Below are 14,689 nucleotides of genomic sequence, written 5' to 3'. Positions count from 1 at the left end.
CCTGAGTTTGCTCATCTCAGGTCTGTTGAGTCAGTGATGCTATGCAACCGTCTCATCTTAGATCACCCCCTTCTCTTACCCTCAATCTTTCCCAGTATCAGAGTCTCTTCCAGTGAGTTGGCTGATTGCATCAGGTGGCCAAAGTGTTGGAACTTCAGCTTCAGCATCAATCTTTTGAATGAATCAGTCTTCTTCAGTGAATATTCAGGTTTGGCCCACTTTAGGATTGATTGATCTCCTTGCTGTTCAAGGGACTCTCCAGTCTTCTCCAGCACCACAGTTCGAAAGCATCAGTTCTTGAACCCTTAGCCTTCTTTATAGTCCAACTCTCACATGTGTACGTAACTACTAGAAAAGCCATAGCTTTGACTCTAGGCACCTTTGTGGGCAAAGTGACGTCTCTGCTTTTTAATACGCTATCTAGATTTGTCATAGCTTTTCTTCCAAGGAGCAAGTGTCTTTTAATTTCATGGCTGCAGTCACTGTCCACAGTGAGTTTGGAGCCCAAGAAATGAAGTCTGTCACTGTTTCCACTTTTTCCTCACCTATTTGCCATGAAGTGATGGGATGCCGTGAAGTGATGCCATGACTGTAGTTTTTTGATTGTTGAGTTTTAAGCTAGCCTTTTCATTCTCCTTTTTCACCTTCATCAAGAGGCTCTTTAATTCCTCTTCGCTCTCTACCTGTAGCGTGGTGTCATCTGCATATCTGAGGTTATTGATATTTCTCCTGGCAGTTTTGATTCCAGCTTGTGCTTCATCCAGCCTGGCATTTCCCATGATGTACTCTGCATATATTTTCCATTATAAGTTATTACAAGATATTGACTACAGTTCGCTGTGTTGTATAGTAAAAACCATTGTTGCTTCTTGCATATCTGTTTTTTTTTTCAGTTAGAAATTGAGCTTTCTATTTATACTAAGTCAAGCAAGTGGAATGAAAATGTCATAAATTTTTTAGCTATGCAAAAATTCGTAAGTTTTCTAAATACATGTATTATACATAGTATATATATATATATATGTATTTGTGCCTGATAAAGAACATCAAAAGAGAAAAAAATGATGAAGAAATTGGAAAACATAAACTGAATTAAACGGGAGCACCGAATATGAGATAGAAAAGTGAAACAACCTAGATAAAAGTAAAAGATCCTCATATAGTTCAATTGTTTTTAAACATGACTGCTCATTAGAAACATATCTGGAGCTCTGGCAAAAAAAAAAAAAAATCCCTGGGCATTTGTATTTTTTCAAAAAATTAATAGCCAGACAAAAAATAAAAGATAATTACAGTTGCAAGCCATACTAGGAACGTGATTAACCTAGCAATATGAAATAATTTGGAGAAGGCAATGGCACCCCACTCCAGTACTCTTGCCTGGAAAATCCCATGGACGGAGGAGCCTGGTAGGCTGCCGTCCATGGGGTCGCTAAGAGTCGGACACGACTGAGCAACTTCCCTTTGACTTTTCACTTTCATGCGTTGGAGGAGGAAATGGCAACCCACTCCAGTATTCTTGCCTGAGAATCCCAGAGATGGGGTAGCCTGGTGGGCTGCTGTCTATGGGGTCGCACAGAATTGGACACGACTGAAGTGACTTAGCAGCAGCAGTATGAAATAATTACATACAACATGGGGGGCCAAGCAGAGTGATGTGCTAAGTGGAAGTGCATACAAGCACATGTTTTCATCTGCTCAGCTGGTCTGTGTCTTTTGGTTGGTGCATTTAATCCATTTACATTTAAAATAATTATTGATGTGTATGATCCTATTACTGTTTTCTTAACTATTTGGGGTTTATTTTCTTTATGTAAAATTTTTCCTTCTCGTTTTCTGTCTAGAGAAGTTCTTTATCATTTGTTGTAAAAGCTGGTTTGGTGGTGCTGAATTCTCTTAGCTTTTGCTTGTCTGAAAAGCCTTTGATTTCTCCATCAAATCTGAGAGAGAGTATTGCTGGGTAGAATATTCTTGGTTGTAGGTTCTTTCATCACTTTAAATATATCCTGCCATTATTTCTTCTGACTTGTAGAGTTTCTGTTGAGAAATCAGTTGATAGCATGATGGGAGTTCCCTTGTATGTTGTCAATTTTTCCCTTGTTGCTTTTAATAGTTTATCTTTAATTTTTGTCTGCTTGATCACTATGTGTCTCGTGTTCCTCCTCGAATTTATCCTTCCTACTTCCTGAGTTTATCCTCTGTGCTTCCTGGACTTGTTGATTATTTCCTTTCCCATGTTAGGGAAGTTTTCAGCTATTATATCTTCATAAGTTTTCAGCTGTTATATCTTCATATATTTTCTCAAGTCCTTTCTCTCTTCTCCTTCTGGGAACCCAATAATGTGAATGTTCATTTGTTTAATGTTGTCCCAAAGGTGTCTTAGGCTGTTTTCATTTCTTTTCATTCTTTTTTTGTATATTCTGTGGCAGTGATTTCCACCATTGTGTCCTCCAGGTCATTTATCCGTGCTTCTGCCTCAGTTTTTCTGCTGTGGATTCCGTCTAGTGTATTATTCACCTCTGTCTGTTCTTTGGTTCCTGCAGATCTTTGGTAAACATTTCTTCCTTCTTCTCAATCTTTGCCTCCATTCTTTTTCCAAGATCCTGAATCATCTTCAGTATCATTATTCTGAATTCTTTTTCTGGAAGATTGCCTATCTCAACTTCATTTAGATGTTTTCCTGAGGTTTTATCTTGTCCCTTCATCTGGGAGTTACCTTTCTACTTTTTCATGATGGTTAACTTTCTGTAATGTGGTTTTGTTTTACTTGCTGTGGGATTGTGCTTCTGCTTGCTTCTTCTGTCTGGCCTCTGATGAAGGAGGCTAAGAGGCTTGTGTAAGCTTCCTGATGCTAGGGATTGGTGGTGGGAAAAAAATGGGTCTTGGTCTGGTGGGCAGGGCCTTGCTGACTAAAGTCAGTCAGTCAGTTCAGTCACTCAGTCATGTCTGATTCTTTGCGACCCCATGGTCTGCAGCATGCCAGGCCTCCCTGTCCATCACCAACTCGTGGAGTTTACTCAAACTCATGCCCATTGAGTTGGTGATGCCATCCAACCATCTCATCCTCTGTCATCCCCTTCTCCTCCCGCCTTCGATCTTTCTTAGCATCAAGGTCTTTTCCAGTGAGTCAGCTCTTCGCGTCAGGTGGCCAAATATTGGAGTTTCAGATTCAGCATCAGTCCTTCAAATGAATATTCAGGACTGATTTCCTTCAGGATGGACTGGTTTGATCTCCTTACAGTCCAGGGGCCTCTCAAGAGTCTTCTCCAACACCACAGTTTAAAAGCATCAATTCTTTGGTGTTCAGCTTTCTTTATAGTCCAACTCTCGCATCCATATATGACTACTGGAAAAACCACAGCCTTGACTAGACGGACCTTTGTTGGCAAAGTAATATCTCTGATTTTTATATGCTGTCTAGGTTGGTCATAATTTTTCTTCCAAGGAGTAAGTGTCTTTTTATTTCATGGCTGCAGTCACCATCTTCAGTGCTGAGTAAAGCTTTACTCCAATTGTCTGCTGATGGGGGTAGGGTTGCGCTCCCTCCCTGGTAGTTGTTTGGCCTGAGGTGACCCAGCCGTGGGGTCTGTGAGCTCTATGGTCCAGTTAAGTGTGACCTCCAAGAGAGTTTACACCAAAGGGGACCTTCCCAGACAGCTGTTGCCAGTTCCCCTGTCCCTGTGGTGAGCCGCTGCTGACTCAGGCCTCCACAGGAGACTCTCCAGCATGAGCAGGTAGGTTTGGTTCAGTTTGTTGTGGAGTCACTGCTCCTTTCCTCTGAATCTTGGTGTACGCAAAGTTTTGTTTGTGTCTTTCAAGACTGGAGTCTGCTTCCCCTAGTCCTGTGAAAGTCTTAGAATCAAATCCTGCTGACTTTCAAGGTCAGATTCCCTGGGGATTCTCAGTCCGTTTGTTGGGTCCCCAGGCTGGGAATCTTGATGTGGGGCTTCAAACCTTCACTACAGTGGGAGAACTTCTTTGCTATTATTGTTCTCCAGTTTGTGGGTCACCCACCTGGTGAGTGTGGGATTTGATTTTATCCTGATTGTGCCCCTCCTACTGTCTCACTGTGGCTTCTTTGCCTTTGGACATGGGGTATCTTTTTTTGGTAGTTTCCAGAATCCTCCTGTTAATGGCTGTTGAACAGCTAGTTTTGATTTTGGTGTTCTTGCAGCAGATGAGCACACGTCCTTCTACTGTGCCATCTTGAGCTGGAAGTCCTCCATTCCCAATTTTGTTCCATGTCCAGTTGTAACTGTTGCTTGTTGACCTGCCTACAGGTTTCTTAGGTAAGGTGGTCTGGTATTCCCATCTCTTTTAGAAATTTCCACAGTTTGTTGTGATTCGCACAGTCAAAAGCTTTAGCATAGTCGATAAGCAGAAGTAGATGTTTTCTGGAATTCCCTTGCTTTTTCCATGATCCAACAGATGTTGGCAGTTTGAGCTCTGGTTTCTCTGCATTTTCTAAATCCAGCTTGTACATCTGGGAGTTCTTCGTACATGTACTGTTGAAGCCTAGCATGAAAGATTTTGAGCATTACCTTGCTAGCATGTGAATGAGCACAATTGTGCTGCAGTTTGAACATTCTTTGGCATTGCCTTTCTTCGGGATTAGAATGAAAACTGACCTTTTCCAGTCCTGTGGCCACTGCTGAGTTGTCCAAACTTGCTGACATATTGAGTGTGGCACTTTCACGGCATCATCTTTTAGGATTTGAAATAGCTCAGCTGAAATTAAATCACCTCCACAAATTATATCACCTCCACTAGTTTTGTTTGTCAAAATACTTCCTAAGGTGCGCTTGACTTCACATTCCAGAATGTCTGGCTCTAGGTGAGTAACCACACCATTGTGGTTTTCTGTGTCATTAAGACCTTTTTTATACAGTTCATGATGTACTCTGCACATAACCATTTGCATTTCCACCAGCAAAGAAGGAGAGTCCTGTTCTCCACATCCTCACCAGCATTTGGTCTCAACATATTTTTCTTAATAGTTTGTATTGGACATCTTTGCAGATCAGCACATTGCGAACACCTGCATTTTCTTTTTTAACATCTGTATAGTAGCATTGATATGCTGTAATTTAATCAGTCCTCTGTTGATGGGCCCTTGTTGTTCAGACACTCAGGTGTGCCCAACTCTTTGCGACCCCTTGGACTGCAGCACGCCGGGCTTCCCTTTCCTTCACTATCTCCTGAGGTTTGCTCAGACTCAGGTCCATTGATGGCTACTTGAGTTGTTTCTAATATTTTCCTTTTAAAAGGAGGCTGCAGGTAACTTTTCTGCTTTTCTATGTTGTAGTTCTTCTAGGGTGAATGCTCAGAATTGGATTTGCTAGATTAAGGGTTTCAGTGCATTTCTGTTGCCAAATTCCCTTCCAAGGAATCATATCAATTTGCATTGTTTACCATCGGTGTGTTAGAGGGCCTGTTTCCTTATAGCCTTACCAATTGAGTTGTCAAATAAGGATTTTTGCCAGTGTAATAGATGAGAAATATCTTAGTGGAAGTTGAGTATCTTTTCCTCCATTGATGGTCATTAGCGTTTCTTTAAAAAGAATGTTCCTGTTTTGGGGGCCTTTTCTTGTTAGCTTTTTGGAACTGTTCAAATGTTAGGAAGGTTAACTTTTTGTGATAAGAATTACAAATATTTTTTCTCATTTTATTGTTTGATTTTATGTAGCTTCAAGTTTGAACTCAGTTCTGATTTTATAGTCCATTCTCTTCTTCACTATAATTGTACTGCTTCAAATAATTACACATTCTACATTCCTGAAAAGATTCATTTACCCTGTTATTTAATACACCTAGCATTTTAAAACCGTCTTCAAATAGCAATTTCTTCCTTCAATAGACACGACATCAGCGAGGAGATACACATCCTCTTACTTTAGAAGAAATTTTGGATGAAACGCAACATTTAGATATTGGACTCAAGCAGAAGCAATGGCTAATGAGTGAGGTAAGAATAGTCTTAAATTATCGTAAAAAATTTTTTTTACTGTAAGTAGGGTTTTCATATGCTGAAATCTGATGTTTTTTCTTGAATTGGTATACGGTTTTTTTTTTTTTAACATACACATTTTGAGATTGATTTGTTTTTGTATATTCTGTGTATCTATTTTAAAATGTTGGAGACAGTAGCATTAAAGTTGTAAAGAAGTCAGTCACTACTAATTTTTAAGTTTTTACAGAATAATTGATGCTTATTTTGAATTGCTTAATTTGTAATGTATGTATTTGACAGATTGTATTGTTTCTATGTTTTGGGACATTTAAAGCTTGAAGTATTATAGGGAAAGCAAAATATTTTGTTAAGAAATATATTTGTTGTACTGCTACTGCTATTATGAGTTGACAGTGATGTTACTGCATCTGGCAAGTCACTTGGAAAAATAACCACGAATATTTTGTATATATACACACAACATTGGAAGAAAATGAATCTGAAAACAATCAGTGACTGTGTTGATTTGGAAATGAGTAGCACTTTAAAATAAAAATTGAGATATTTGTCTCTTTTCTGGCAAAGTATGAAATGACAATTCATTAAAGCAACTTTCTAAGACCAGTGCTGATTTTAAATGTAAACTTCTAAAATAGAGTTCAGTTTATTTTACCAAGCAAGATAGTTTTGATTTTCATAATGTAAAATGAACTAGTTAGGCAGTATCATTGTGGCTCATATTAGTAATCCACATTTTTGATGCTTTTCCTAATTGTGAAATTTCATGGATTACTGACATTAGGTAAAGGTTATTTTAATTACTGTTCTGTTCTCATTTCTTCTTTCTGTTTTTTTATCCTTTCATGGTCAGGCTGGCAGCTGTAGAAGAAAATAAAATGGTTGCTCTTTCTTGAAGAGCTTTCCTTCTGGTATTAGTTATACAACAGGACTGACTGGGAACATAATTATATTCAGAAATTTCTGTGTTCCTTCTCAGTTTCAGTCTCAACTGACATTTTGGTAATTTCGTATCTGCACTTCTCTGGTCCTTTTGAAGTCCTTCTACAGCTGCTAGTGCCTTTTGATACCATGTAGACAGACTGATTTTTGATATGTTCATCCCAGGGGAATGTTTTTCACGTTATAATCCTGATATGTGATACTTTGAGGGTGGGTAGGCCGTGGCTGTTGATGTTAATAGGTGTGTTTTTGATTCTCACCTCTTTTGTCTTCTGAAACAATATGGGTACATTTTCTTCAAAGCAGTTCTAATAAACTGGTTTTTTTCTTATCTAGAGATTCTATGTGAATAATAAAGTTTTTTTTTTTAATAAAAAGTGAGCACCGTGCTGATCTCTGCCTGTTGTTTTAGCCTATTGATAGATAGCCTGTTGTTTAGATCTGTTGATATCCACAAGATACTTTTAATTTGCCTCTGTATTAGGTATTGTTGTTTTTTTAGTATTAGTAGAATTAAATAATGTATGTGTGGTATTTCCTTTTGTTAATATGTTGAAATTGTGTCACTGTTTCAGGCACTAGTCAATAATCCCAAAATTGAAGTAGTAGATGGAAAGTATGCCTTTAAGCCCAAGTACAACTTGAAAGATAAGAAGGCTCTGCTTAGGCTCTTGGATCAGCATGACCAGCGAGGCTTAGGAGGGATTCTTCTAGAAGACATCGAGGAAGGATTGCCCAATTCCCAGAAAGCTGTCAAGGTAACCCCTCTCTTCTTTCTACACCTTAATATAACTTGAATTGATACTGTCTTTTGGCTTTAAAAAACATCGACTTAAAAAAAAATTATTTTAAAACCATCTCCATCATCAGTTGAAGATTTGAAATTTGTGTTTTGTGCTATAGAACAGGACAGAGCATAGTCATTTTTGTGTAACTTTGACATCTTTCTCGTGGTGTTGTATATAATTGATTCTTCAAAATGCGTCTGGAAAGATTTCCTCAATGGCATTAGTGTTTTTCTTTTAAGTTGTTAATGTTTGTATTCAAGGATTCCTTCAACAGCACTTGGGCACATTGCCAACCCGAGGGAACCAGAGGCTTTAAAACACAAAAGCACTGACTGATAACTTGGTTTTGCATTCTGAAAGGGGCAGTCAGTAAATGTGATAGAGACTATATTTCTAGTTTGAATTTTCGACTCTCTTGGGAAGGCTGCTAGTCTCTGTTAGTCACAGTTGCTAATGACTGCTGCTAATCTGGAAGATTTAAGTTCTTTTTTTTTTGCTACCCATGGAGAAAGCTTGCTTCTTTCTCTCCTCTTCTTGGTAGTTCAGTTACACGTGTTGGGTCTTTTTGGTATTGTCCCACTTGCGGGGGAGGTGGGGGAGGTGTGTGTGTACGCGCATATGTGTGTGCCTGCTTTTGGATTTTTTTTGTCCTATTGATCTGTTGTTAATTATACTGACTTTTCTTTTTTACCTTCAATTTGTTATTAAGCCGATTTGGTAAATTTTTTTTTACTAGTATAGATGTTTTATCAGTGTTCACAATCAGTAGCCAGACAAAAAGGATAATTACAGTTGCAAGCCATAATGGGAACATGATTAACCTAACAATATGCAGTAATTACATACAATTTGAGGGGTCAAGCAGAGTGGTAAGCGGCAGTGCATAAATGCACATGTTTTCATCCTCTCAGCCAGTCTGTGTGTTTTGCTTGGTGCATTAAATCCATTTACATTTAAGATAATTATTGATATGTATAATTTGTTTTGGCTTCCCTGGTGGCTCAGAGGTTAAAGCTTCTGCCTGCAGTGCTGGTTCGATCCTTGGGTTGGGAAGATCCCCTGGAGAAGGAAATGGCAACCCGCTCCAGTAGTCTTGCCTGGAGAATCCCATGGATGGAGGAGCCTGGTGGGCTACCGTCCATGGGATCACAAAGAGTCAGACACGACTGAGTGACTTCATTTACTTACTTCACTTATGATTTGTTTTGGGTTTGTTTTTTTGTAAGTCTTTTTTCCTTTTCTTGTGTTTCCTGCCTACAGAAGTACCTTTGGCATTTGTTGTAAAGCTGGTTGGGTGGTGCTGAATTCTCTGAACTTTTGTTTGTCTAGAAAGTTTTTGATTGCTCCATCAAATCTGAAGAAGAATATTACTGGGTAGAGTATCTTGGTTTTAGATTCTTCCGTTTCATCATTTTAAATATATTGTGCCATTCCCTTCTGGCTTGTAGAGTTTCTGTTCAGAAATCACCTGATAGACTGATGGGAATTCCCTTGTATGTTATTTGTCATTTTTCCCTTGTTGCTTTCAGTATTCTATCTTTGTCTTTAATTTTTGTCGGCTTGATTACTGTGTGTCTCGCTGTGTCTTGTGATTATCCTTCCTGGGACTTCTTGTGCTTCCTGGACTTGGTTGACTATTTCCTTTCCCATGTTAGGGAAGTTTTCAGCTATTATCTCTTCATATATTTTCTCAGGTCCTTTCTCTCTCTCTTCTCCTTCTGGGCTCGCTATAATGCAAATGTTGATGCATTTAATGTTGTCCCAGAGGTGTCTTAGGCTGTCTTCATTTCTTTTCATTCTTTTTTTCTATATTCTGTTCTGTGGCAGTGATTTCCACCATTGTGTCCTCCAGGTCATTTATCCATGCTTCTGCCTCAGTTATTCTCCTGTGGATTCCTTCTAGGGCACTGTTCATCTCTGCTTGTTCTTCAGTTCTTGTAGGTCTTTGGTAAACATTTCTTGCATCTTCTCCTTTGTTTTCCCTAGATCTTGGGTTCTTCACTATCATTAATCTGAATTCTTTTTCTGGAAAGTTTCCCGTCTCCATTTCATATAGTTGTTTTTCTGGGGTTTTATCTTGTCCCTTCATCTGGTAGGTACCTTTCTGCTTTTTCATGATGGTTCAGTTCAGTTCAGTTGCTCAGTCATGTCCGACTCTTTGCGACCCCATGACTCGCAGCACGCCAGGCCTCCCTGTCCATCACCAACTCCCGGAGTTCACTCAAATTCACGTTCATCAAGTCAGTGTGCCATCCAGCCATCTCATCCTCCTTCGTCCCCTTCTCCTCCTGCCCTCAATCCCTTCCAGCATCAGAGTCTTTTCCAGTGAGTCAGCTCTTCACATAAGGTGGCCAGAGTACTGGAGTTTCAGCTTCAGCATCATTCCTTCCAAAGAACACCCAGGGCTGATCTCCTTCAGAATGGACTGGTTGGATCTCCTTGCAGTCCAAGGGACTCTCAAGAGTCTTCTCCAACACCACAGTTCAGAAGCATCAATTCTTTGGCGCTCAGCCTTCTTCACAGTCCAGCTTTCACATCCATACATGACCACTGGAAAAACCATAGCCTTGACTAGACGGACCTTAGTCGGCAAAGTAATGTCTCTGCTGTTGAATCTGCTATCTAGGTTGGTCATAACTTTTCTTCCAAGGAGTAAGTGTCTTTTAATTTCATGGCCGCAGTCACCATCAGCAGTGATTTTGGAGCCCCCCAAAATAAAGTCTGACACTGTTTCCACTGTTTCTCCATCTATTTCCCATGGAGTGATGGGACCGGATGCCATGATCTTCGTTTTCTGAATGTTGAGCTTTAAGCCAGCTTTTTCACTCTCCTCTTTCACTTTCATCAGGAGGCTTTTTAGCTCCTCTTCACTTTCTGCCATAAGGGTGGTGTCATCTGCATATCTGAGGTTATTGATATTTCTCCCGGCAATCTTGATTCTAGCTTGTGCTTCTTCCAGCCCAGCGTTTTTCATGATGGTTAACTTTCTGTAATGTGGTTTTGTTTTACTTGCTATGGGATTGTGGTTCTGCTTGCTTTTTCTGTCTGGCCTATGATGAAGGAGGCTAAGAGGCTTGTGTAAGCTTTTTGATGGGAGAGAGGTGGTGGGGAAAACTGGGTCTTGCTCTGGTGGGGACGCCCTTGCTTACTGAAGCTTTAATCCAGTTGTCCACTGATGAGCGGGTTTTCGCTCCCTCCCTGGTAGTTGTTTGGCCTGAGGCGACCCAGCCCCCAGCTCTATGGTAAGCTTAATGGCTACCTTCAGGAGGGTTTACACCGAGGGGGACCTTCCCAGCCTGCTGCTTCCAGTGTCCCGTCTCTGTGCGTGGCCCCTGCCGACCCACACCTCCCCAGGAGAGCCTCATCCCAGCAGGTGGTTTTGGTTCAGTCTCCCGTGGAGTCGCTGCTCTTTTCCTCTGGTCTTGGTGTGCACGTGGTTTGGTTTGTGCCCTCCAAGACTGGAGTCTCTGTTCCCCCAGTGCTGTGGAAGTCTTGTAATCAAATCCTGCTGGCCTTCAAGGTCAGATTCCCTGGGGATTCCCAGCCCCTTTGTCAGGTCCCCAGGCTGGGAAGCCTGACGTGGGGTTCCAGACCTTCACAACAGTGGGAGAACTTGTTTGGTATTACAGTTCTTAAGGTTCTCCAGTCTGGGGGTCACTCACCCGGCGGGTATGGGATTTGATTTTATTGTGATTGTGCCCCTCCCACTGTCTTGCGGCTGCTTCTTTGTCTTTGGATGTGGGGTATCTGTTTTGGTAGTTTCCAGTGTCCTCCTGTCAATGCTTGCTCAACAGCTAGTTGAGATTTTGGTGTTCTCTCAGGAGGAGGTAAGCGCACGTCCTTTGGCTCCCAGTTGGTGAATTCTTTATTTTATAAATTGTATTTTCAGTTGTAGGCTTTTCATTCTTTCTGAATGAAATGGTTTCTGTTTCTTTGCTGAGATACTCTTTTTTTTCCCCGTTCATTACAAGCATATTTTCCATTACACCCTTGTGAATAATTTCTGTTGCTACTTTGAAAAAGTGCTTTAAAATCTTCTAATTTTAAGAGCTGGCTCATATTGGGGATGGTCTGCACTGAGACTTTGTTTCTTGAGTATGGCGCTTGTTTTCCTGTTTCTTTAGATACCTAGTTTCTATTGAATTTTGAACATTGTGAATTACATGACTCAGGATTCCAGGATAGTCCTCAAAAGAGTTTTTTTATTTTGTTTTTAAGTGGGCATATGTCTTGACTAGACTCAAACTTCAGACTTTCTCTTCTCTGTGGTAGGTACCGTATGACACATCTGTTGTGTTCAGTTAGCTCTTTTTTTCCTTTTTGGGTCTTTTTTGGAGCCACATCACGCAGCTTATGGGATCTTAGGTCCCCAACCAGGGATCAAACCCGGGCCCTCACAATGAGAGTGCGGAGTCTCTAACTGCTGGACTGCCAGGGAATTGTTGTTGTTGTTGTTGCTTGCGGGGAGGAGGCTTCTGTTTGAAATACCTTGTCCAGAGACTACAGTAGTTGTCTTCAAGTGGGCTGGTCCCTTAGGAGCTACTTGGCCATTACCACATGAAGAACCCATTTGAGATTTCAACTTTAAGTGTCTAAACTTATTAGTTTGCAAATAATATGTGACCAGAGTTGATAAATTGCGCTTTTATAGCATGTTGAAAGGTAGAAGTATTGAATCGTAGCTTACTGGTTGGGAATTCTGGGTGCATTTCCTGCTCCATTCTTTTCCTCCAGTTTGATAGGAGGTAGTATTGTTAGTCTTCAGGAGGCTTTTCGTTACATTCTAAAGTAGAATGGTGATATAAATTTACAATTGCTTATTCTGTTTTAAATAGTTTTGTGATGTAAAGTCACTTTGACATCCTGTTTTTAGTGGTTCTTTTCCTTAAGGAATTGAAGGGGTCATGAAAAGTGGACAGTCTGTCCTTTTCAGGCAGGATTATTTCTAAATTGTTAAAAACCCAAGTTTTTAAAAAACCCCACACTTAAAAAATGTGAAGATGTGTTCTAGCCTAAGTAATTTCTCAAGGGAGAAATTTGGCATAATTAAGTTAAATCCCTTCTGGGTTGTTTCCTTTTCTTCAGTTCTTGGCAGAGATAGAAGATAACTACCCCTGTCATTTTGTTGACCATACAGTGCTTTGAAGAAATGTATAATGCCAGCAAGGAATAAAAAAGAGTATGCAAAAGCAAGAAGAGAAGAGAATGAGAGAAAGCAGTGATTGTTCCAGATTATTCTTCTCTAAGTAGCTGTGTTCTGGAGGTTAATAATGAAATGAAATAATGAAACCAGTATGATTTTAAATAGGCCATTCTGCGTTAGTGATAGGATTTTAAATTTTAAGATGGTATATTGAATCAGCTACTCAGGTTTTTTTTTTTCAATTAAAGATTGTTTTTAATCTTTTAATTTAAAAATGATCATAGTAAGTCTGGTTAAATTTGTCACCATACATAGTTATCAAAAAATTTATTTTGTAATAAGAACTTCTAAGATTTGCTCTTAACAGCTGTACATCCCCATGACCGACTGACTTGGTAACTGAAAGTTTGTACCTTTTGATCCCCTGCTTGTATTTTGCCCACCCCTTAACCTCTTGTTTCTCGCAACCACCAACCAGTCTATTTTCTATATCTGTAAGCTTTTTTTTTTTTTTTTTTTTTGAGGTTCCACATATAAGTGAGTTCATACAGTATTTTGTCTTTTTTATTCTGACCTGCTTGGCTTAGCGTAATGCCCTGGGGGTCCATTGTTTATATATAACACATTTTCTCTATCCATTCATGCCTCAGTGGGCACTTGACTGGTTTCCCTGTCTCGGCTGTTGTAAATAATGCTACACTGAACAAGGTGGTGCATATCTCTTTTTAAGTTGGTAGTTTCACTTTCTTCGGATGAAAACACTCAAGAGTTAGCGTTGCTGAATCATCTGGTAGTTTTATTTTCAGCTTTTTGAGGAACCCCCATACTGTTTTCCATGGTGGTTCACAGTTCCCACCAACAGTGCACAAGGGTTCCCTTTTCTCCATATCCTCTCCAAGACTCATCATTCTGTCTTTTTGACAATAGCCAGTTTGACAGGCATGAGGTGATAATCTTGAGGTTTTGATTTGCATTTTCCTGATGGTTAGTGATGTTAAGCATCTCTGCATTTACCTCTTGACCACCTGAGTGTCGTCTTTGGAAAAATATCTGTTCAAATCCTCTGCCCATTTTCTAATTGAGTGGTGTGGGGTTTTTTTTTTTTTTTTTGCTGTTAAGTTCCATCAGTTTATGTATTTGGGGTATTAACGCCTTATCAGATGTATGATCTGCAAATATTTTCTCTCATTGGTTAGGTTGCCTTTTCATTTTGTTGATGTTTCTTTTGCTATGCAGAAATTTTTGAGTATGATGTCTCACTTGTTTATTTTTGCTTTTGTTGCCTTTGCTTTTAATGTTGAATCTGAAACATTGCCAAAATGAATGTCACAGAGCTTACTGCCTGTGTTTTCTTCCAACATTCTTATGGTTTTAAGTCTTACATTCAGGTCTTTAATCCATTTTAAAATGATTTTTGCATATGGTATAAGATAGTGGTCCAATTTCATTCTTTTGAATGTGGCTGTCCCATTTTCGCAGAACCATTTATTGAAGAGACTGTCCTTTCCTTGTTGTATAGTCTTGGCACTTTTGTTGTAAATTAATTCACCGTAGACGCACAGGTTTATTTCTGGATTCTCTGTTCTGTCCCATTGATCTGCATGCTTGTTTTTATGTCAGTGCCATAGTGTTTCACTAGTTTTCCTTTGTAATATTGGGAGTGCAATGCCTCCAGATTTGTTGTTCTTTCTCAAGATTGCTTTGGCTTGATAGGATCTTTCCTGATTCCAAATAAATTTTAGCACTGTTCTAGTTCTGTGAAAAATCCTGTTGAAATTTTAATAAGGATTGCATTGAATCTTGGTATTCATTTGGGTGGTAATAGATATTTTACCAGTATTAACCCTT

At 39.6% G+C, this 14,689-nt stretch overlaps 1 protein-coding gene across 2 annotated transcripts in view; it reads left to right on the top strand.

Moving 5' to 3' along the window:
- The window catches only part of GTF2E2 (general transcription factor IIE subunit 2), a 90,459-nt gene that overhangs the window by 44,171 nt on the left and 31,599 nt on the right, over positions 1-14,689 (top strand). For both annotated transcript variants that reach the window (XM_069572901.1, XM_069572902.1), the window contains exons 4-5: positions 5,858-5,965; positions 7,486-7,668. In XM_069572901.1, coding sequence (XP_069429002.1) covers positions 5,858-5,965; positions 7,486-7,668 — 291 coding nt within the window. The remainder of the gene's footprint in view (positions 1-5,857; positions 5,966-7,485; positions 7,669-14,689) is intronic.

The sequence above is a fragment of the Ovis canadensis genome, chromosome 26 (assembly GCF_042477335.2).
Source record: "Ovis canadensis isolate MfBH-ARS-UI-01 breed Bighorn chromosome 26, ARS-UI_OviCan_v2, whole genome shotgun sequence".
In the NCBI taxonomy this organism is placed as follows: Eukaryota; Metazoa; Chordata; class Mammalia; order Artiodactyla; family Bovidae; genus Ovis; species Ovis canadensis.
The sequence above is the reverse complement of the archived record's forward strand: the minus strand, read 5'-3'. Positions and strand labels throughout refer to the sequence as shown.